Source organism: Mustela putorius, unplaced genomic scaffold (genome assembly GCF_011764305.1).
Source record: "Mustela putorius furo isolate JIRA1106 unplaced genomic scaffold, ASM1176430v1.1 tig00003854_pilon_pilon_pilon, whole genome shotgun sequence".
Taxonomy (NCBI): domain Eukaryota; kingdom Metazoa; phylum Chordata; class Mammalia; order Carnivora; family Mustelidae; genus Mustela; species Mustela putorius.
In genome coordinates, this window is record NW_025422006.1 from 7,724,785 (window position 1) to 7,748,876 (window position 24,092).

General features: G+C 46.9%; 1 protein-coding gene across 2 annotated transcripts in view; it reads left to right on the plus strand.

Annotated features, from left to right (window-relative positions):
* The window catches only part of FAM189A2 (family with sequence similarity 189 member A2), a 63,822-nt gene that overhangs the window by 34,796 nt on the left and 4,934 nt on the right, over nucleotides 1-24,092 (plus strand). For both annotated transcript variants that reach the window (XM_004769238.3, XM_013044153.2), the window contains 7 exons: nucleotides 4,624-4,734; nucleotides 12,341-12,469; nucleotides 14,282-14,389; nucleotides 14,480-14,613; nucleotides 20,016-20,145; nucleotides 20,298-20,376; nucleotides 22,757-22,909. In XM_004769238.3, the coding sequence (XP_004769295.3) occupies nucleotides 4,624-4,734; nucleotides 12,341-12,469; nucleotides 14,282-14,389; nucleotides 14,480-14,613; nucleotides 20,016-20,145; nucleotides 20,298-20,376; nucleotides 22,757-22,909 (844 nt within the window). The remainder of the gene's footprint in view (nucleotides 1-4,623; nucleotides 4,735-12,340; nucleotides 12,470-14,281; nucleotides 14,390-14,479; nucleotides 14,614-20,015; nucleotides 20,146-20,297; nucleotides 20,377-22,756; nucleotides 22,910-24,092) is intronic.

Genomic DNA, 24,092 nt, shown 5'->3' on the forward strand with positions numbered 1-24,092 from the left:
CCATGGAGATGGAAGTCCAATGCAGGACCCGATCCTAGGGCTCCGGGATCATGACCTGAGCTGAAGGCAGTCGCCCAACCAACTGAACCACCCAGGTGCCCATCTTACTATCTTTTTAATATACTAAATATAATTGGGCACCTGGGTGGCTCCGTGGGTTAAGCCTCTGCCTTCGGCTCGGGTCATGATCTCGGGGTCCTGGTATCGAGCCCCGCATCTGGCTCTCTGCTCAGCAGGGAGTCTGCTTCCCTCTCTCTCTCTCTCTCTGCCCACTTGTGATCTCTCTCTGTCAAATAAATAAATAAAATCTTTAAAAAATATATACTAAATATAATTTATATAAATCCCTGATCAAAAGTGTTCTAAAATTAGCTAGGTTTTGAGAGTTGGATACACCAATGTAGACAACATCCCAAACAACATATGGAACATTTCTATCATTTTAGACAATTCTTCTCTTTCTTCCCAGTCAATCCCCACCCCCCACCAAATAGGCACCAGTCTTCTGATTTCTATCACTACGATTATTTTGTCTTTTCTTGAACTTCATGTAGGTGGAATCATATAATATCTGGCTTACTTCACTCAATGTGTTTGAACTTCTGTGTGTTGTTGTACATCGGTAGTGTGTTCCCTTTATTGCTGGAAGTATTCCATTATTCGGAAATACCACAATATGTTTCCTTGTTCTCCTGCTCTTGGATATTTTGAGTTATTTTTACTTTTGGTCTAATATGCACAAAGCTGCTGTAAACATTCTTCTGTAAGTCTTTTTGTGGGTAACTGCAGTCATTTCTCTGGGTCTGTTCCTAGGAGAGGAAGAGCAGGTCAAAAGGAAGGTGTATGTTCAGTTTTTTTTTTTTTTTGCAGTTTTTAAATTACACGTTTTACTGTAAAACAGTGTTAGAGTTACAGAAATATTTTAAAGATAATAGAGGTCGTGTAGATGCCATACTCAGTTTCCCCATCATTGACACCTTACTTTAGTATAGTACATTTGTTGCAACTAACGAACCAATATTGATACATTATTATCAACTAAAATCTGGACTCTTCAGATTTTCTTATTTGTATCTAATGTTCTTTTTATGTCCCTTATCCAGCCTAGGAGGCCACATTATGCTTGCTTGTCATGTCTCCTTAGGCTTCGCTTGGCTGTGACAGTTTCTCAGATTTCTCTTGTTTTTGATGAACTTGACCATTTCGCAGAGTACTTGTCGGGTATTTTGTAGCACGGACCTCAGTTGGAATGACCTAATGTTTCTCTTATGATTAGACTGAGATTATCATCAGTTTGGCAGAGCAAGAACACGGAGGTAAAATGCCATTTTCATCACATCATGTCAGGGGTGCATGCCATCCACGCGACTTATCAGTGATATTAACCTTGGTCCCCTGGCTTCTCAGGGTTCTCCACTAGAAGATTGCTCCCGCTCTTCCCTTCCATATGTATTCTTTGGAAGGAACTCACCTGCTACAACCCATGGTTAGGGAATAGGGAGTCGAGGATGGACTATCTCCATAAACCACAGTTGACCTTGGAACAACAGAGGTTTGAACTGCATGGGTCCACTTACATGCAGATTCTTTCTTTTTTTTTTTTTTAGATTTATTTGAGAGAGAAAGAGCACACAGAGGGAGAGGGAAAAGTAGACTCCCCACTCATCAGGGAGCCCGATGCAGGGCTCCATCCTAGGACCCTGGGATCATGACCCAAGCCAAAGGCAAATGCTCAACCCAGTGAGCCACTCAGGTGCCCCCAGACCTTGTTGTTAATAAATATAGTACAGAATTGTAAATGTTTTCTCTCCCTTATGATTGTCTTAATATAATAACATGTTCTTTTCTCGAGCTTCCTTTCTTGTAAGAATGTAGTATATAACACATATAACATGCCATATATGTGTTAACTGACTCTGTTATTGGCAAGGCTTCTGGTCAATAATAGGCTATTAATAGTTAAGTTTATGGGCATTTGGAAGTCATAATCCGATTTTGTACTGCATGCCGGGGTTCAGGGTGAGCACCCCTGAGCCCTGCATTGTACAAGGGTCAACAGTATTTAGAATTCTTTGGCAAGGAAATTTACATTTAGTTTTTAAGAAGAGGCATTTTATACTCAGACAAGCAACGCCGGAGGGTCCGTGTGCTCCTTGTCCTCGCCAACCCTTGCTGTTGTCACTCTTTCTAAGTGTAACCATTCTAGTTGATGTGAAGTGGTATCTCACTGTGGTTTTAATTTGCATTCGTGATGACTAATGATTTTGAGTAACCTTTTATGGGCTTATCGACCATTCCTATGTCTTCCTTTGTGAAATATCTGTCCAAGTCTTTTGCCCGATTTTCTGTTGTCTGTTTTTTATTATTATTATTGAATTGAGGAGTTATATTTATATCCTGGATAAATGTTCTTTGCTTAATACATGCATGAAATGTTTTCTCCCAGTCTGTGGCTTGCCTACTGGTTTTCTTAACAGTGTCATTTGATGAGCTGGATTGAAGATTTTATTTTATTTATTTTTTTTTAACTTTTTTTTTTTTTTTTAAAGATTTTATTTATTTGACAGAGAGAGATCACAAGTTGGCAGAGAGGCAGGCAGAGAGAGAGGGGGAAGTAGGCTCCCTGCTGAGCAAAGAGCCTGATGCAGGGCTCGTTCCCAGGACCCTGAGATCATGACCTGAGCTGAAGACAGAGGCTTTAACCCACTGAGCCACCCAGGTGCCCCGTGGATTGAAGATTTTAATAAAGAGATTTGAGAACCTGTGCTGGAAGTAATGAACTCTCACTCTTTCTATATCTGATGCTGCTAATCGCTAGCTATGGGGATTTTAATTATTTATTTATAAAAGATTATTTGAGAGAGAGAGAGAGAGACTGAGCATATGGGGGAAGGGCAGAAGGAGAGGGACAAGCAGACTCTGAGGTGGGCACAGAACCCCATGTGGGGCTTGATCTCAAGACCCTGAGATCATGACCTGAGCTGAAACCAAGAGTTGCGCTCAACTGACTGAGCCACCAGGTGCCCCATAGTTAGGAAGATTTGTGATGTGCTGGTGGGCATAAGGATTATAACCACGCCTTCTTTTCAAAGCATCTGATGTTGCATGAAAAGATAATTTTCAAAGGAAAGTTAGACTTCCCCATAGTAACAATAAATATGTTACTGGGTGTGAAGATTCCAGATGTATTAGGTGTGTCTTTGAGTAGCTGCTGCCGGTGCACAGGAGAAGCCCAGGTGAGAAGATCATGTTCTGTCCTTGGCCAACTGGGCCTCCTAGTTTTCCAAAGCTTTGGCATGACAATGACTGACACTGTGCCCGGGGGAGGGGGGTGGCTTTTCTTGCTCCTGACCCAGGTAAGTCCCACAGACACTGACAAATCATGAGAAATAGTAACCCAGCAGCTGCGGCCGGCAGTTCCCCCAAGATCTGATGAGAGCACGCATAGCCCTTTTAGAGTTCAACAAAACAAGGAAAGGAGCGGAGGTCAGACTACTCCTGGAGAGGCAGGAAGAATTCCTCTTAGGAAACAACATCACGTGATTTTTTTCTTTTTAAAGATTTTATTTGTTTATTTGACAGACAGAGATTACAAGTAGACAGAGAGGCAGGCAGAGAGAGAGAGAGAGGAGGAAGCAGGCTCCCCGCTGAGCAGGGAACCCGATGCAGGACTCGATCCCAGGACCCTGGGATCACGACCTCAGCCGAAGGCAGCCGCTTAACCCACTGAGCCACCCAGGCGCCCCAACATCACGTGATATTAAATATTGACTCATAACATGGGTTTAGGGGAGATGCTTTCAAGCTTCTTGGAATACCACAACACACAACAGGCTTTCCGAACTAGAGTTCACGTGAGAACTCACTTCCCAGCCAACTCTGGCATTACTACCTGGACTGATGCCGGGTGCCAACGCTGATCATCATTAGTTCCAATCCTTTCTATTTGTGATGAGATTTGATTTCGATCATCAATATAGTCCTCAAGTTGAAAAGCTATAGCAGTCTCTAATTGGCACTAAGTAAAATCTGGCTTCTTGGTTGATTGCTGTCAATTCTGAATTATTTAGCGTAACATATGGAACATTTAGCTTTGGAAAAAAGTACATAGAAGATCACTGTAGACTTATTTTTTAGTACCTACACTGTTTGGAACTGAGAAAAGACGTACTTTTGTTTTTACTTCTGGCCAGTAAGGGCTCTGAGTGCTCCGACTTTCCTGGGTTCTAGTAGAACATGCTAGAATTCTCCATTTACCTACTTACCAATTGAACTCAGAAAAAAATAACAAGGGCTCAAGGAGGAATTGGCCATGGCTTTAATGCAATGAACAGATTGGATCTAGGGAGTCAGAACTTCCTTAGATGCAAAGAGAGGCAAAAAAAACTGAGGGACTTGAAATTATTGACAAGACGTGAGAGTCAGTGGTCCTCCTCAACACAGTTTTAAAGTTCTACAACATGAACGAAACGTTGGTACATTAAGGACATGGTTCTGACTTAAAAAAAAATGTGTGTCCTCTAGGAAGAGAATATGAATTTTATTTATTTCTTTATTTTTACTCAGACAAAACTCTGATTTAGCTACTGTCTTTTTTAATGGCCTCTTTTCCTGCCACTTCAGGTGAATCTCTTTGTGCTGCTCTCCGTGGTGTGTGTCCTCTTAAATCTAGCTGGATTTATCCTCGGCTGCCAGGGCGCCCAGTTTGTGTCCAGCGTGCCCAGGTGTGATCTGGTAAGTCGACCTAAACCATCGCTGGGCACCTGCTGGGACCCTGGCTTTCCGGGGGGGGGTGGTGGTGGGAGGCGGTAGGCAGCAGCCACGAAGGAAGCCGGCTCTCTGTTTCGTTTACCCGCTTGCCCTGGCCGAATTCAGGCATTTTGTTTCCAAAGCAGGGGCCAGCTAGCAGAGCCCCAGAGCCACAGTAAAATGCCTGCGTCGTTAGTTAGGGAACGGCTCGGTCTCCTCCGAAGGGGGAAAGCGGACGTGATCAGAATACAGGAGAGCAGTCCTGTCTCAGAAACTAATGGAGGCCGGTTGTATTTCAGAGTTTTCCCGATTTTTGAGAAGATGAACCTGATGCAGACATGACTTAACGCTGTAGCACCGCCTGCCCCCCACCGCCCCGGACTCCGGGGCAACAGGCTGTCATCACAACGTCTAGTTTCCAGGGCTTTTTGAATTTCAGGATTGCGGAGACGAGGTTGTGGGCCTGCAAAATCTCTGAATATTTTCTTTTAATTTTTGATTGTGGCAAAATGCATGTGGTCGCATAAAATGTACCGTCTTCATTTTTCAGAGTTCAGTTCAGTGGTTGAAGCATATTCACATTGTTGTGTAGCCGATCTCGGGAACACTTTTCCTGTTGCAAAACTGCAACTCTGAACCTATTAAACAGCTCCCTCACTCTCCGGGGCCTCCCCCTGCCCTTCCCACCCGGCCCTGCCTCTGGCAACCATAATATTCCACTGCACGCACATACCGTATGATTCTTTTAACCACAAAGACAGTAAAGTGCCATAAAAATGGGCATACAAATATCTCTTTGAGACCTTGCTTTCAGTTCTTTTGGGTGTAAACCCAATTGCTGGCCAACTTTGGACTGTTGAAAACGACTTCTCAGTGACACATACTTCCCTGTGGCCCAAAGCGAAGGGACTGGAGTCTTGAGAAGCTGGAGTCAGTCTCAGCTACTTGGGAATTGGTGACAAGGCAGTGTGGCCCCTTAGAAACCATGAGGTTGCCACTGGAGGAGGGGCTGCATTTCTCAAAACACTGATAAAGCCCGGGCCTTCCCTGATGGGCAGACTCAGGGATTCACCACAAACCTGGTGCTCTCTCTACACACTCCTTCACAAGTTTTCCGATTTTGTCACACCGTTGTTTAATGAACTTCCGTCATGGGATCCCAGGCTCACAGACTTTTCTGGTTTTATAGGCCTTGTGCAATTCACCCTTGTCTTGCCAGCTCTCGGAGGCAGCTCGCACTGCCTGTCCTTGCTCCAAAGACCACCTGGCATGGCCCTATTTTCTTACTTTTCACAACACCATCTCTCCCCGCAAATTCCCTATCCCTCAGTCCTTGGTCCCCCAAATATCAGTCCTTCACAGCTCCATGCAAAGAGTAACTCCTTCAGGATATAGTCCCTGAGCCCCTAGGAAAGATAATCTTCCAGAGTGTCCTACATGTCCACCTCTCAGACATATGTCCTTTTCGTTTTTTGGACTAGAGATCTCCATGCACCTGTCTCCTGCCTTCTTCTGAGCCGGGATCTCCCCAAGGGCAATGTTAGCGTCTCTATTTGGGAGTTCTCAGTGGTCCCCGGAGCTGCCTCCCACTCCTTCACAGACAGAGTTCCCAGGAACAAAACGAAGCAAAACAAAACAACATGTTGAGCCAAGCTTGGTTTTCTAATTACTCATCACACAGCCAATTAGAAGGGGCCAAGAGGCCAGACCCAGGCTGAAAGTGAAAAGTCGCCCTATCTGGAAAGACAGTTTGGCCAAACTGTAGCTCCTCTTATGTCAGGACACTGATCAGAGAGGCTGCTGAGAGTAGAAAGGAAAGTCAGACCTCGTTGCTGACCTAGAAGTTTATGATGCGCAAGCGGAACAGGACAGGCACGGCGAACGCTTGAGTGGTGTTTACAGAGGGAATGGATACGTGTCTGCTGGCAGGTAGATCAGCCGGGTCTGGCCATCAGAGGGAGACAGCGCCTGGGGCACGCAGAGAAAGAAGGGCTTGTATCCGGGCAAAGATAAGGAATGTAGGTATGTGAGCTGGACCTTGAGTGATGAGTAGATAATGAGAGTGGGCAGAGCCCGAGAGAGGAGAGGACTCAGGGAGCAGTAGTGGAAAGGGAGCTTTGGTAGCTCTTGGAAAAGCAGAAGCCAGATTGCGAGGGGTCAAAGATACATTTAATGGACTTTCCTGAGAAATTCTGTGGTTCTCTATCCTGCGTACCCATCACTTGCGGGCACTTTGTAAAGAATCTTCTAACGGGGTGGGGCCCCATTCCCAAAGATTGTCCATTGACCTAGAAAGGGGGAGGGGTCTAGGCATCCTTATCTTTTTATATTTTAAGTGTATTTTTATTTATTTTATTTTTTTTAAAGATTTTTATTTATTTATTTGACAGAGAGATCACAAGTAGGCAGAGAGGCAGGCAGAGAGAGAGGAGGAAGCAGGCTCCCTGCTGAGCAGAGAACACAATGTGGGACTCAATTCTAGGACCCTGGGATCATGACCTGAGCTGAAGGCAGAGGCTCAACCCACTGAGCCACCCTGGTGCCCTTTAAGTGTATTTTTTTTTAAAGATTTTATTTATTTATTTGCCAGAGAGAGAGAGCGCACAGGCAGGCAGAGTGGCAGCAGAGGCAGAGGGAGAAGCAGGCTCCCTGCTGAGCAAGGAGCCCGATGTGGGACTTGATCCCAGGACACTGGGATCATGACCTGAGCGAAGGCAGCAGCTTAACCACTGAGCCACCCAGGTGCCCCCCTTTACGTGTATTTTTAATTAAACATTTATCCCCACCACAAAAACCCACTCTGTGATTGTATCTGATTATAAAACAGTAAAAATTCAGACAAGTCATAAACATATAGGAAAGAACTTAAAAATCACTTGAAATTTCACTCTTCTGGGTAAGTGCGATAAACTGTTAGGCAGATTTTGGGGGCACGTCTTTATATCCATAAAAACACAATTTCCATCAGTGAGACCATATCATATCTGTTGTTTTCCATTAGGGAGGCTATTTGACCAATGAAATCTTTTTGGGGAAGGGGACACTTTTCCTCATTCCCTCCCCACCATGCTAGTTCCCCCAAATTCTTGCTGATAACAGGGGGTCTCCCTCCATGTGTTCAGGTGATCTCACCTAAACAGGTAGGGGGTGGACCTAATTGCGATTTCTTTTCCAAAAATGGGACATACTGTATCCCCTCCCCACCCCCATACTGTGTTTCTCACTTACAGATCTAACACTCTTTGCTTTGAACAGGTTAATTCTCTATTGCCTTGTTGTCTGGAGTAGTTTGGGTTTTGGCCGATAAAAACAATCTAGCCACCCTTACCCTCTTGCACAGCCCCTTCCCAGGTCAGAGAGCGTTCCTGGTCGGGAAGGTACAGTGTTTCTTCGGTTTGTCTCATTTCTTTAAAAATTACACATTCAATCCTTTGGCGGCTCCATCCATTCTTTAAAATGGAGTTAAAATTTACACTGACACGCACAGATCTCAAGTGTACAGTTCACTGAGTTTTGGCCAATGTATACATTCATCTTGACCAATGTATACATTCATGTATACCCCCCAGACCAGAGCTAGAACATTCGTCTGGCCAGTTCTTGCGTTTCACCCAAATGGAATCCTTGGGTATGTACCTTTTTGTCTCTGTCTTATTTTGCTCAGCATATTAGTTCGGAGATCCAGCCATGATTTTGTGTTGTGTCCGTTGCTTTTTTTTTTTTTTTTCTATTTTTGCACAATAGGATTTCATTGTATAAAAATATCACAGTTTGCTGAATCCACTCTCCTGCTGATGGACATTCCCATTGTTTCCAGTTTGGGGCTATTATGAACAGAGCTCTTGTAAACATTTTTGCGGAGTTGTGGTTTTTCCCATGGGCCCATTCTCGTTTCTCTTGAGTAAATAAAGGGGTGTGGGATTTGCTTGGTCACGTGGTAAACTTAAGTCTGTGTAACTTTATAAGAAACTGCTAAACAGTTTCCCAGCGTGCTTGCGGAATAAGGATTTTTAACTTAAGGTATATAGCCAGTTCCTTTATTAAACGGTTCAACTTACGTTTCTACCGGTGACTCTCCGCCAGCTACAAGCGTTTCTCTCTACTGTTTGTCAGTCTCATGGTGGCCGTGTGAGAACTCGTCAAGGCAGCTTGCAGTCCCCTGGTTGCGAGAGAAGGTGTTCTCCTTTGTAAAAGGCTTCCTAGAAGATGCTAATGAGCAGCCCATGCTGAGAACCATAATCCTGGTGACGAGGAGAGAGATGGAGTCAGGGATGATGGTGTCAGGGAACAGCCTCAAGGTCGAAGCGTGGATGGTTTTCTTTTTTTCTTTTTAAAAGATTTTATTTATTTACTTGACACACAGAGAGAGATCACAAGCAGGCAGAGAGGCAGGTAGAGAGAGAGAAGGGGAAGTAGGCTCCCTCCCCGCTGAGCAGAGAGCCCGATGCGGGGCTCGATCCCAGGACCTTGGGATCATGACCTGAGCCAAAGGCAGAGGCTTAACCCACTGAGCCACCCAGGCGCCCCAACATGGATGGTTTTTATGTAGAGGCTTGCACAGGGATGTTCGTGGATGCTTAAGAGATCAAAGAGAAGTTGGAACAACTTTGCAGAAATGTTGGGGCAGAGCCGAGATGAAGAAGGGAGGGGAAGGGTCAGGAACAGAAAGAACAAGAAATCCAAAATGCTACGTCGCCTGGTACCTTTCTGTGCAGAGACTCAGGCCTGCCGTGTCAGCTGCGCCCGGCCACTGATACTCATTTTTATTTGGATACTGATTAAACTTTCTGAAAGCCTTGTGTGAAGAGATTAACTTTCGCCCATCTGGAAAATTCTTGCATCTGGACCAGCTCCCCCCGAAGTTCCGGATAGCTGAGGTTTCCGGATACATACAAGTCTGGTTATGTTTAAGTAATCCCGGTCTGTCTTCTCCCTTCACTGGACACCTTGGATCAAGAATGGACTCGAGTGGAAGGAAGTGCTTTGTAAGACGACACCGGGTATTACCTGTGGGAGGCCGAATCCGTAGCTGAGGTTCTGAAGCTGGCCTAAGTACAAGAGCTGGAAACCCCTAGGGCATGGTGTTGAGAAAAGTGAGTGTGGTTGGTGTTTGGGAAGAAGGGGGCCTTGGGTACATGTAGCAACTGAATGGTGGCTTATTTGTAACTACCAAATAGTACTGTTAGTGTTGAATCCGGGAGATCTCAGCTAGGCTTCAAAGGAAGAAGCCCATCAGGAGTAGCACTTACCTGCTGAATTTAGCCCGTTAGTAAGGACTATTAGTAAGGACTATTATTAATTCATACAAGAGGGGCTAAGAGAAAGCCCAAAAGGAAATAAAATCCCCCCGCCCCCTCTCCGCACACCCCACCCCCGCACACCTCACCCTCGCCCAGACCTTGGCTAGAGAAATCCTGCGTGAATGGCCGCAGTAGTTTTCCCTTAGAAAGTAAAAATCGAATGTAGATTTTAGCAGCAGGGGGTGCCTTCAAAAATGTGAGACAGTAGCAGAAAATCACGAACACAGACAGTCTTTTGCTTTTGTGTGTGTCTGGGGGTCAGGGTGTGGATTTAGGTGTGGGGACATTATGGAGATAACAGTGTCTGTGGGCAAACCAGGAAAGGACAGAAAACCAAGTGGAAAGCAAAAGGTAGAGACAGATCCGATAACTCCAGTAACTCTTGGTGTCAGAGGCAGAATTCATGTCAAGATCTGGGCCTCGGTGTTTGATATAATAATGTATCCCCTTTCAAGGTGGTTTGGGGACAGAGAATAAAAAAATCTTATAGAATCCCTGGAGTTTTGGAAGAGGCAAAACTAATCCTTATGGAAAAAAAATGAAAGCAGTGTTAGCCTGTAAGAGGGTGGGGGCAGGGATTCGTGGGGAAGGACATGGTGGAATTTTCTCTGGTGATGCTATGGTCTGGATGTTGGTAAGGTTGGTAAGACGTGGCACAGGGGAGGCATTGCTTAAAATTGGTAAATGGTATGCTTAAGATTTGTGTATGTAAATTTTGTGTGTGTGTGTGTGTGTGTGTGTGTGTGTGTATGTGAGTTTCATATTCAATGAAAGAGAAACCCAAACCCCCCCAGATGTGTAATATTTAGTGGAAATTTTTCCCTTTGCTTCCTAATCAACATATTATAAAGAACTATATTTTCTCTTAATTTGGAAAAACACTGTAAATCTGTGACTAGAGGGTTATTAGAGGGTTGAGTTTGGTTAGAAGAAAAGAATCTTTTTAAAAAAATTCTTTATTTTTTAGGGGCGCCTGGGTAGCTCAGTGGGTTAAGCCTCTGCCTTCGGCTCAGGTCATGATCTCAGGGTCCTGGGACGGAGCCCCGTCTCGGGCTCTCTGCTCAGCAGGGAGCCTGCTTCCTCCTCTCTCTCTGCCTGCCTCTCTGCCTACTTGTGATTTCTCTCTCTATGGGTCAAACAAATAAATAGAATCTTTAAAAAAATTATTTTTTATTAACATATAATGTATTATTAGCCCCAGGGGTACAGATCTGTGAATCGCTAGGTTTACACACTTCATAGCACATACCTTCCCCAATGTCCATAACCCCACCACCCTCTCCCTACCCCGCTTCCCCCCGCAAAGAAGGTAAGAATCTTAATTCAATAAGAAAAAAGACTCTTTCTTTCCTCTTAAGTAACTCAAACACTGTAGACGTTCAGTTATTCTTAAAGATTCCTGAAGACTTTTGCAGCTAGTGACGTCAAAGCTGCCTCCTTAACAAATATGAAAAGGGCATGACTTTCCCTTTTAGCCACACTAGAATAGCCAACTCCGACAACTCAGGAGGCAAAGCAAGTAAGAATGAACATCTGCGCCCAAATTACGGGTGTTCATTAGCCAAAACCAGGTGTTGCGTATTTTCACAACTTGATTCAAGGGAACCGTCGATACGTGGCTAAAAGTTTGCAAAACATTTCATTACAAAATATGAGATACTCATGACTTATCACTTCAATTCTGCGACCACACTGAAGATGTCCAGCTGAGAGATCTCCTTAAGCCTACACGATTTAGGGCTACTGTTTGCTCAATACACCCTGTGTTTCCCACAGGCACATGGGAGCTTGAACTTCCTCGCCCTCTTGGAGTTAGGTAGGTAGGGCCATAGGATTCGCTTTGGCAATAAAATGGGAGCTAAAGGGGTGAGCGTCATTTGCAAGAGGAAGACTTAAGCTAGAGTTACAAGATTAAGCAAGTACAAACACAAATCCGGGTTTCAAATAGACAGCTAATAGTTTTCTAACAGCGTGTCTCCTATTTTATCCAGCAGCCCTACTTTAAGCGCCAAGGTGCATTTTATCATGTGCTCTCCACCTCTCTGGCATAACGATCATTAATCCTAAAACAGTGTGTGCTTCATCAGCCTGGGATCCTAAGGGGCAAAGATGAGCAGAGCCCCTGCTAACGTGCGGCGGCCATTAGCGTGTTCAGAAAATAACCTTGTCCTTACGACGGCATACCCGAGCCTGTCCCGCCGTGTCTCATTCTGCAGGGTTAGTGCTCCCGTGGGTAGCCTGTATATTTACTCTCAGTAATTAAATTATGGTTCTGCCTTTCCCTCCTTAAGGTGGACTTAGGCGAAGGCAAGATTTGCTTCTGCTGTGAAGAATTTCAACCAGCCAAATGCACAGACAAAGAAAATGCCTTGAAGCTCTTTCCGGTTCAGCCTTGTAGTGCTGTTCACCTTCTGCTTAAGGTAACGTGAACGGACCCCAGCCCCGTCCGTAGTGCACCCTGGAGCCCTCAGAGAAGGCAGAGCTACTTGAAATATCCTTACTCTGTTAGCTCCTTCACATGATGGGGCTGCTGAAAGCAGGTAGGAGCCAACCCTGGTCAGCGACCCAGAGACAGGAGTGACTCCAGGAAGAAGCACAGATGATTGTGGGACCCTGAAATGATGACGGCTGGTTTGCTTTGTGTTCAAGAATTACAGGATAGCAAAAGACATAAAGGAGCCTGAACCTGTACATACGTGTGTAGGTGCATTGATATACACGTGTATCCGTACAGATGCAGGCACGGTGTAGGTGCACACAGCTGATGCAGCTTTTAGCAAAACCTTACCTTGAATTTTTAAAGAAGGCTTTGCCCCCACTCGGGGCTTGAACCCATGATCCTGAGATTAAGAGTTGCGTGCTCTACCGACTGAGCCAGCCAGACACCCCTGTTTTGGGCAAAACCTTTGAACTGCATGCCCATTTATCCTTGTTCTGATGCTCCTTTGTTGGCTCTGTGGACGCTCATGGGTGTTGGATGCTGGTGAGCCAAGACACAGAGACCTAGGAGAGCTACAGGTTAGGAAATGCAAGGGAAATCCATGCACCTTGCCTCTTGTTTCATGGGCACGACTACAATAATCGAGAGGTTAAAAATAAATGGTACCAGTTGCAGAGAAGGAAAAAATTATCCTTTAGTAGGCAATTGGATCAAAGTTGAGTCTGGACTTACGGCTCGGCTCTAGACTCGTTAGCCCAGTGAGTGACGAGCTCAGCTGGTAAACCCCGAGGTATTAGCTTTTGGATAATCCCTCGCTGAGGGCTTTTTCCAGATCTTTGTTTGGGGTTTGTTTTCTTGTTCAAAGGAGGAATCTCACAACAGCCAGCTCTCTGAATTGTGTAGAATGTAAAAGTGGCCTTCCGTCTTCGGCTTCTGGATTTCTGGTAGCTGAGTCACCCCCAAACTTTCTGTGAGCCAGGACCCCTCTTGGGGAAAGCCTCCCTGGGGAGCCAGGACCGTGGCCACAGAAACTTTTCGAAGTGCCCTTACGGCTATTTTGAGATGTGGGTTTGGAGAAGAGATGCCCTTTTTACACTGTGGCTGGCCTGCCCCCGCCCCCCCACTGTCATCGTTGGGTGCCCAGGGGAGCTCGGCCAGTCGCTCCTGAAATAGAATCAGTGGCTTCCATCAAACAGCAGGCCGCTGCGGTGGGAGCCGATGGGAGTGGGAGGCAGGGGACACCAACTTCAGAGGAGGCACCCCTTGCCCTCCTGGACGGAACATCTCCAGACAACAGCGTGGTGCTGGCAAAAAGAAAATTTGTAATACCAGGGCTTTCTGGGACAGGAAGCCTCTAAGATAAATTTTTAAAATTAAAATATATGACCGCACGAGAGCTGTGTCAATAACCGGTATTTCTTTGGCACTTACCATGAGCCAGACATCAAAGTGCTTGGCATGTGTTTTCCCACCAGAATAGCCTTACTGAGACATCACTGTTATTATTTAAAGAAGTTTTTTCGGGCGCCTGGGTGGCTCAGTGGATTATAGTCTCTGCTTTTGGCTCAGGCTATGATCCCAGGGTCTTTGGATTGAGCCACGCATTGGGCACTTTGCTCAGCAGGGAGCCTGCTTCCCCCCTTTCTCTCCACCTGTCTCTCTGCCTGCTTGTGATCTGCCAAATAAATAAATAAATAAAATCTTTAAAAAAAAAAAAAAAAAGGAGTTTTTCTACTGCCTTCTGGTCGTCAGCTTCCATGTGCTCAGGGGTGTTACTGTTTCCTCATTCTAGAAAGTCCTTTTCGCCCTGTGTGCCTTGAACGCCCTGACCACCACCGTCTGCTTGGTGGCAGCCGCCCTTCGCTACCTCCAGATGTTTGCAGCCAGAAGAGCCTGCATCGTAAGTCCGCACGCGGCGGCGCCATGACCGTGTCCCACGGAGCCGCTTGTCGTGAAGCCTGTTGACTAACCAAGGTGCTCGTTTCATCAGGACGAATCTCAGATATCTGCCGAGGATGTGGAAGAACACGGACGGATCCCAGACCCCGAGGACTTCGTGCCGCCGGTGCCCCCCCCCTCCTATTTCGCCACGTTTTACTCGTGCACACCCCGGATGAACCGCAGGTAGGCTTCCTCTGTGCCCCCGCCCTGGCTGTGCCTGAGGTGCCCTCGGGTTGGAAGACGGAAGGGTTTCCAGTATTCATAACATGAGCTCACTGCTCTCCAGAATGTAGACAGATGGTGTTATTTTTCAGGATTTTCTTTCTCTTTCTCCCTCTTTTTTTTTTTAAGTAGGCTTCCCGCCCAATGTGGGGTTGAACTCAAGACCCTGAGATCAAGCCTCTTGGGTGCTATACCTCTGAGCCAGCCAGGTGCCCCCTTCCCCACCCTGCTCTTTTGTCTGATAAACAGCAGGAAACCAAAGAAAAGTCCCACCTTGACCTAAGGATATACTTTTTCCATTTCAATTAGCTTCCCAGGAAAACTGACACCCAGTGAGACAGCCACTGTCATGTGACTTGATTGAGGGCTGAGGTTGCCCTGGAAACGCGCTGAGGCCAAATCGATGTTCATTATAACACCATCAGCGGGTCCCCAAATCCTGACATTCTTCCCAGCCATTAAGCAGAGATTAATTATTCATGACTTCTCCCTGGTCTAGAAAAAATAGACACCATGCTTATTTGCTTTCTCAAATTCTAGCTCAAAATCTATCGTTTGCTTCTTAAATTTCAGAAATGACTATCCGCAGAGGGAAATGCTACATGCGCTCGTTTTGCTGTTAGGGACTTCTAGAATTGTACCTCTCTAAAGAATGACTTTGTTTATTCATTCAACAAACATTTAATCAGTCCTCTGCCACGTATTAGTCACCCTGCTGGGTTGGTGACCTTCCAGATGACTTAGACCCACTTCCTTCTCCTCTCAGGGGACTCACAGCCTAGGTCGTGACAGATGAGTGTTGCAAGGATCCTAATAATTCTCAAAAAAGAGATTTTGAGTGCCCCGAGGAGGACCACCTAACCCAGGATGGCAAATGGGCTATGGAGGGCTTTGGAGAAAGAATCAGCCAGTCAGGGTTGGCTTCGTGGGTGGAATGATCTTATGCCGAATTTCAAGGATCAGCAAACCTTAAGCTTCCAAAAGAAAATCTTTGAATTCTGTAAGAAAGACTCGTGTCTTTAGCTTGAGATTCAGAGAGCCAGGAATTTCTACTTTTAAGCCCCAAGGTTGATGTGGAGAGTCGTCAGACAAATGTGGTGCCGGCCTTGGGGTTTTTGGAATCGGCTTGCTAGTGCTCAGGGCGGCCACCTGTGGCTTTGAACCAAGTCACCAGCGTGAGCTACCGCCCAGACACTGTTAACATTCTTTTCCAGGAGTGACCCCCCACTTGTTGCTCAGAGTCCTGCCTACACCCCACCTGCACGCCCTCCCCTCCTTGCCCACCTAAGCAAGGCCCGAGAAGGCCACAAAGCTGGAGGGGTGCCCACGGATGCACGGGGAAATTCAGCCTCCCGGTTGTGCAGGGGAGGGTGTATTGGAATTTCGAAGCTGGAGGGTGGCTAGGAAGACTTTCGTTAGTGTCTTAGGAAATGAGGCAGAAATTACAGGGGCCAGAGAGACGTATTTGTGTGCTGACGGACACGCTTGCTCATACCTTAGCCCAGTCTCAGGCTGTGTGCAGAGGGACATGCTGGAAGGCAGTTAAAAAAAATGCCTGTAATTTTGTGGTTGGGAAGAGAAATGCCCTCTTAGAGACGGAGAATTAATTGGCTCTCTGAGATTGGAGGTGAGCCCTTGGTTGACCTAAGAGGAGGCAACAGACAGATTTAATTTCCTGCAGTGGCAGAAAGGGAAAGTGACTCATGCGGTGTAGGAGTCGCGCTGTCCAGGCCGCGTGTCCTGCGGACCGCCCCTCCCCCGCCGGCCCTTCTCTCTTCCGGTTCCCTTCTCGGTCCCTCCATAGTAACACTCAGCAGTGTGGGTATTTCCACACTGATGAATCCCTGGATTCACCCCTCTGAGTCCTGAGACCGCCCCTGGCCAGATCTAGACAAGCTTCTCACCAAGGGCTTTACCATTCAGAACTTTCCGGAAGGAACATGGGGGAGGGTGTTAAAGCAATACATCCCTGCGGGAAAGAAGACACTGCTAGGCCTAAAATATATACTGTATACACTATACTACATACTGTGCGTGGAGGCCTAGATCGTATCTCCAGTGGGCAAACAGCCCCATTTTCTGAAATTCTCCCAATACCAGAGGACGGTCCACTGTTAAAATGGCTACATTTATTCACCTTTCGATACACATTGTAGCAAAGGTATTTTTGCTCTTGACCCACTTTGCTAGATTTTTCCATATCCACTTTATAGACACCCACTGACGCCAGGTGGTGGTTTTCCTTCTTACAAGCCGGCAGGCAAGAATCGTCACGAATGTTTTCTTTAACGTTTCCACAACCCATTACGTGAAGAGTCTTCATGCAATGCAAGCCCCCCATTTCCTGCAAGGTATCACGACCTCTCAGAGAGGTTTATTTATTTACCTTCTATAAATACAACCCCTTCAGGCCTTGGCCCCTGCTTGAGAAAGGACTTCTCAAATTGCCAGAAGCAGAAACCTGGTGGCAGTTTCCGCCCGAAGATGGGTTTCTGCCTCTGGACTTGATTTGTAAGGACAGTCGGGGCTGAGCGCTCCTCCTCCACCACCCCAGGGACACCCCCGCCCCCCGCCCCCATCCTCAGAAATCAGTTGCAGCTGGGATCGGAAAGGAGCGCCTCCCACCTGTTCCGTGACTGGGGCTCTGGTCGGACCGTGGGGCCCTAACGTGTTACGGAACACGGAGTATGAGGGCAAACTGAACACAGGCATCTGTTCCTCGGTGGTGGACGTAGTAAACTCCTTCCCTTTCCTCGTGAGGTTCAAAACCCAAAGTCAGGGGGAGCCAGGCTCTGCTGGAGGGTGACTGCGTGCCCAGGGCGCCTCTGCCCCGCAGCCCTCACCGCCAGCCCGGGACGCAAGGGAGGACCACTCTTGCGTCGTATTAGTTGCTATATCCCTCTCAGGAGTTCTCAAAGCCCGGTTGTCCCCTTAGCAGAACTCATTTCGTGTGCTCTGTGTGGGTTTCCTGTCCGTACTCAGTGCTCACGGGCGTGAACCAGTGAAGGCTTCCTGGAGAGTTTCGGGTGAGCTTGAAGGAGCCCAGGCTCTGGGGTCTCTTGCCAGGGTGACACTGGGCCCGGCAATGGGGTTGGGGGGTTCTCTTACCATCTCTGAAGCCCAGCTTCCTTATTCATCACATGGCCGCTTAGCTGATTTTTAGGAGATAAAAATCTCTTCTTACCTGTCTGTACCCCACCACTGGCAATTAGAGCAGAATTTCTGGAGGTGAGGCCTGGGCCTCCCATAGTCTGCAAACCTCCCCAAGTGGTTTCCCGGGGTGATTCTACTCCCTAGCTAGGGTTAGGGGCCATAAGGATCAGGAAAACACCTGTCAGGACACAGTGCACCGATTTCACCCTATAGATCCCTACGTACCAAACAGATGTGAATAAGAACTGCTTCATAGGAAAGGAACATTCCTTTTCTTTTCTAGAAGCATCTTCTGTCACACGGAGGCTTTCTTGGTCATCACAGTAACCACCATAAGAATCATTGGGGTCGATTTAAAGAAAATGTGTCCCCTGCCCCCGCTTCTTACAGGGATTCCATGCTCATTTAGGATCTAAAACGGAAGTCTGTTCCTCTGACCTCCTGGTCCCAAGCAAACCCTCTCTTCTCTGAGAACATAGCCATTGGGTGGGGAATATCAAAGACCACCAGAGCTGACAGAGCAGCAGACACAGCTGGGGGTGTTCCTGGGGAGGACACAGCAGCGGGGAAAGGTGGGGAACTGGCTCAAGGGGGGAAGCCAGGGGATTTGTGAGCACTGGAAAGATGGCTCATGGGGTCCTGCTAATTCAGGACGGAAGCCTGGCTCTCTGGAGAGGACGGAAGGAGTCCCCAGGGCTCACTGAGTTTTATTGCAAGGAAAAAAGAACATCACATCTTTTTCAACTTGTTTTCCTCCACCAGTGGCATTTTTATAAATGGGCTCAGGGATAAAACGAAACAGCCACAGTTCGTCAGAGTGCCTTTCTGAATGTGCAGCGGGCCGGGGCCGTTTCGCCCGTCTCCTTCAGCTCGTGACCATTTTCATCGTTCGAGAACGGACACGAAACTTCTGCTATTACCCTTTCTTTTCATTTTCCAATGCTCCATGGCCTGAGCACAGGTTTTCTGGTTTTCCTTGTACCTTTTTAAAATGGGATATAAAACTGACCTAGAACATTCTACTAGCTTCAGGGGTACAGCCTAATGATTCCATATTAGTGCATATTGTGGAGCGATGGCCCCCGTCAGTCTGGTGAGCATCCGTCCCCGCACATCGTTGTGGGATTGTTTTTCTTGTGACCAAAACTTTGAGGGTTTACTATCTTAGCAACTTTCAAGTAGGGAATACGGTATTATCAACTGTGGTCACCGTGCTGTCTCTTACATCCCCTGGGACTGACTTATTTTATAACTGGAAGTGTGGCCAAAAGCAACAAGTTTCTGTGTATTTTAAATCGCTGTTTCATAATTGAGGCTCTTTATTATCTAGGCTGTGTGGGGTGTGTGTGTGTGTGTGTGTTTAGCTTTCTAGGAACACAGGCAGAATATCTTGAGGTTTATTTAGTTATTTGCTATGGAGGGCCTCTCACTCACAGGACAAAAGCCCCCGTGCCTGGCTTGAAGCCGGTGCTCAACCAATGTTTGCTTGACTGACTACAGTTAGGAAGGGTCACTCTCCTTCATCCTGCTTTGTCTCTGAGCTGTGATGTCGTTCACTTTCCTGGAGAAAAAGTAATTCAGCCCTTGAAATATTTATTAACAAATAGGGAGTTTTTACCATGAATCAGACCCAGGTAAATCCAGGCCCTAGGTAAACCCAGGCAAGAAATCTTGTACTAATGTAAGAAATAATCGTGTTGCCCTGAGTCCCTAGTTTTGTTTTTCCTTCCATCGAGGTGAAGTTCACATAGCATGAGTGGAACCGTCTGGAAGTCTACTGTTAAGTGGCATCTGGTACAATCATGGTATTATGTAACCCCGCCCCCATCTGCCTCCGCAGCGTGTTCATCCCCTCCAGAGAGACCCGTACCCACTCAGCAGTCACCCCCCCATTCCCCTTCCCCCAGCCACCACCCATCTGCTTTGTCTGTGGATTATTGCTTGCTTTCTGGCTAGTGGCTTTAAAAGCAACGATGACATTGCATTTTATAGGTCGTCACTTGCTTAAGAAACTCTGGACTTTCCCTCAGCTGAGATTATTCCCCCCGATTCTGGGCCAGGAGACGGTCATGCAGGGGTGAGGGGTCAGGGGTCTTCTGCTCGGTCTGCCGAGAGCCGTCCCGAGGCAAAGGCCGTCATCACGCAGAAGCAAGCACCGTCAGACCCGCGGTCTGTAGACCTGCTTCCTGATGCCAAGATGCTTTCCCTAGGATGGTCGGTCCTGATGTCATCCCCCTCCCCCATATCTACGGAGCACGAATCAAAGGTGTGGAAGTGTTCTGTCCCCTGGACCCCCCGCCTCCATACGAAGCTGTGGTGAGCCAGATGGACCAGGAGCAGGTACAGTCCATGTGCTGACCGCTGGTGGGAAGCACAGCCCGGCACGTGGAGAACCCTGGGACACGGGTCCTGAATGTGGTTTTAAGTCCAGCAGAGTCCAGGTGGGAGATGAGCTGAATACCCACAGATAGCCCTTTTCTCCTGTGATGTAGGGGTCTTCAATCCACGTGCCAGGAGGATCGGAAGGTGCCGCAAGCCCCTTGGAACCGATCTGCATGCCACTGACTCAAGGTAATAAATACACGATTCCTGCCCAAACGCAGGATTCCTTAGAGTAACACATCATGAAACAATGACCTATATATATATATATTTTTTTTTAATTTTATTTATTTATTTGATAGACAGATCACAAGTAGGCAGAGAGGCATGTTGGCTGCTGGGGGGTGGGGGTGGGGAAGCAGGCTCCCTGTTGAGCAGCGAGCCCGATGTGGGGCTCGATCCCAGGACCCTGAGATCATGACCTGAGCCAAAGGCAGAGGCTTTAACCCACTGAGCTACCCAGGCACCCCAATGACCAATATATTTTATGTGGAATTTGAGAAACAGGACAGAGGATCACAGGGGAAGAGGGGAGAAAATGAATCAGGATGAAACCACAGAGGGAGACAAACCATAGGAGAGTCTTAATCTCGGGAAACACACTGAGGGTTGCTGGAGGGGAGGGTGTCTGCGGGACGGACACTGGGGAGGGCACGTGCTATGGTGAGTGCTGTGTGTTGTGTAGGACTGGTGGATCACAGATCTGTACCCCTGAAACAAATAATACATTATATGTTAATAGTTTTTTAAAAATGCAAAAATAAATAAACTGGTGAAAAACTTTTTTAAAAAACTCCTGTAACAAGTCATCAAATATTCTGCAGAATATACAATAAGTATCACAGGAAATGAGAAGAAATTCCTACGAGACAAGAGAAAGCAAAAATTTAGAGTCTCAAACTTGCCTAAAACTGCACCTGCCCTGAGGTGATTTGCTAATAGTAAAACCCTAAGGCCTTGAGGGTTTTTTTTCCCCTTCATGTGTTTTCATCAGTCTTATTATGGAATAATTTAAATACAATCACACTCACTGAAAACAAAATAATAATGACCTATATATTTTGTTGGAGGTCAGATATCTTGAAGCCACTGGTTCAAATTACATCCTTCTTTGGGTGCCTGGATGGCTCAGTGGGTTAAGTGTCTGCCTTTAGCTCAGGTCATGATCTCAGTGTCCCATCCAGCCCCAAATCGGGCTCCTTGCCGAGTGGGGAGTCTGCTCATCTCTCTCCCTCTGCCCCTCCCCCACTCACGCTCTCTCAAATAAGTAAATTTTTAAGATCTTAAAAAAAATTGCATCCTTCTTTCCAGTTTTAAAAATACTGTCAACAATTGGTGAGTAGGAGATACTGTGTGAACAGAAATAAAGATAGGCTCAGAATCTTCGATGAGTCCCCAGACTTGTCTCAGGGACCTGTGAAATGGATTAGAGAGTTTAATTTGGCATTCCCGTGTTTTCCCACCTAAGATTTCTTCCTCCTGTTAAAATAGGAAGGGCTCTTCTAAAAGGAAAAATGAGTTTTGTCTATGGCAGGATGATTTGCTATGAGACTGTGCTGTCATTTATAACCTCGGGTCTGGGTCATGCCGCCTTCATGCCTAGTGAATGCTGATTTTCCGTCCTGCCTCAAAAGACAAGAGTCAGTTTACAGCTATCCTTGTCATTTAAGGGAGCATGATTGCAACTCTCTATCTTTGGAGAGGTTTTTAAATGGCCCAGAGAGCTGTGCACCAGCACGAAATGGCAGGGGTGAAAAATAATGGATCGACTCTCTCTAGCTAGTTTCGGTGGGGGTGATTTTTCAGCAGCACTGTTTGGAATGAGTTTCTCTTCTGTTCACCTTCCGTCTTAGACAAAGGCAGCAGTGCTCTCTTCCGTAAGGACGGTTGTGATTCTCCCATTTCTTAAGAAAGTTGCCCAGACCACAGTCAGGCTCACCAAGGCTCTGATGTGCTTGTCCTAAGCAGAAGTCATCCATTTCTTGAATGGTTCTCCCCATCCACAGGGTGGTCACAGGCTCTTTGCCTTGGCCGCCATGCCTTTCACATCCCCGCCTGCACCCTGGGCTGTGCAGACGCCTTCACAGCCTGCCTTCATGGTCTGCAGCCCTGGAAGTCCCCTGACCCGGGCAAGTGTTCCTCCCACCCTGCCCAGGCTCACCTTGCATTGCCAGAAACTGGAAAGTGGCGAGGAGCTTTCTGGCACCACACCAGGAGGGTTCCCTGGAGAAGATTCTAAGCCTTTTGCAGGAAAAAAAAAACAAAAAAAAACAAAAACCAACAACCCACAAAACACCTGACATTTTGGCAGGGCTTCTTGACTTTACTTGTGGACTTACAATTTTTTGTTGGCTTGTTTTAGGTGTGGAGGGGTGGTTTGGAGAGGCAGCATTTCCCACAATGCTGGGAAATAAAAACTCACCTGGCCAACAGCCCAAGCAAATGTGGTTAACTGTGTCCTCTTGCCCCTGAATGTTCGGGCTCACAGCTTCCTGCCCAACCTTGTGAAGGCAGCAAATGGTGAAAAAATTTATGTTTCTCTTCTTAAAAAAAAAAAAAAAAAAATCAGGTGAGGACATTCCTAACACACCTGGAGAAGAAAGCACATCCATCTCAACTCCCGATGCAAACCAGCTGCCTCCCACGAGAAGCCGGACAGTCTTCCCAGCCCTGAGGACGAGATCAAGGAGCGACCCTGTGCTCCATCATTCCGCAGAGAGAGGTATGTCCCTCCCCAAGCTCCTTGCTCAGCGCTGTGCGTGTTGGCCCAAAAGTGCCCATCGAAAGTGGGTGGCTCTGGCCGCCCACTACCCTGCAGCTTGAGAGATGTCTCGAGAGAGGTTAAGAGGTCTTGGGAAAATAAGATATTCTCCATGCACATTAGGAATATTCACCAGTCCCATTGTTGAAGGCTGGTAGAGTTTTTTCTTTTTATTGTCATCAAAAGCATTTAGTTGCACACAGAAGTGTTCTAGGTACAACATGAAGAAAAGGCAAATGTTCTGACTTCTGGGTGCTTGCGGTCCTATGGAAATAAGTGTTCTCAAGGAAAAAGTTAAAGGCGTGTATTTTTTTTACCCCCTCTCTTATGACCTAAGTTATGTTTTTTTTTTTCAACTGTGTATAGGTTGTTGAGTTATTTAAATCTGACCTGTTTTAAGAAGTTTAGCTAGAGTGAAAGTCACACTCGCATTCTCTCCCTTTCTGTGTGGAGTCTGTTAGATGTCGTTTGAATAATTTTAAATTTAAAAAATCTTAAAGACTTAAAATAACCCTGAGTGCTTTCTCTGAATGTGGGATACCTGAACATCTCTAAATAGCTCTTCATTGCGGAAAACTGTAAAAGTAAAATGAAGGAAAGAAAGGGAGAAAATGAAGACCTTGAATCCCGCCAGCACAGGCTTCTTCCGGTGACCTCCTCTAACAAGTGCCTCTGCCCTGCTCTGTGCAAATACGACTTTGCATGCTCTCTTTGCTCTCTCTGGGGCCGCATGTCGCACCCTTGCAGTCTTGGTTTTGTCCCTCTGACGGCTTGTGTTGTTCGCTGCAGCTCTGGACTGACCGTGCGGGGAGCCAGAGAGAACACTCCTGTCTTCTGAGCGGGAGGAGTCCTGCCGCCTAGGACTGAGCACCTCTGCAAACCCACAGGCCAGCAACCCGGCCCCTCAGCTCCCCAGGCCCGTTTCACGGCAGGTCTCTACCCGACCTGGCAAGCTGAGGGCTCGAGCGGGCCACATGCCTGCTTCAACAGGAGCTTGGCTCTCTGCACAGCTTAGTGAGGTCCTTCCAGATCTGGGGTGCTGCAGGAGAAGGAGACACGTGTTTACCTGCTGGAGTCCTCAGCTGTAGAAGGACCGGATTGCCTTCCCGTGACGGAGTATAGTCCCTGACTGTCCTCACACAGG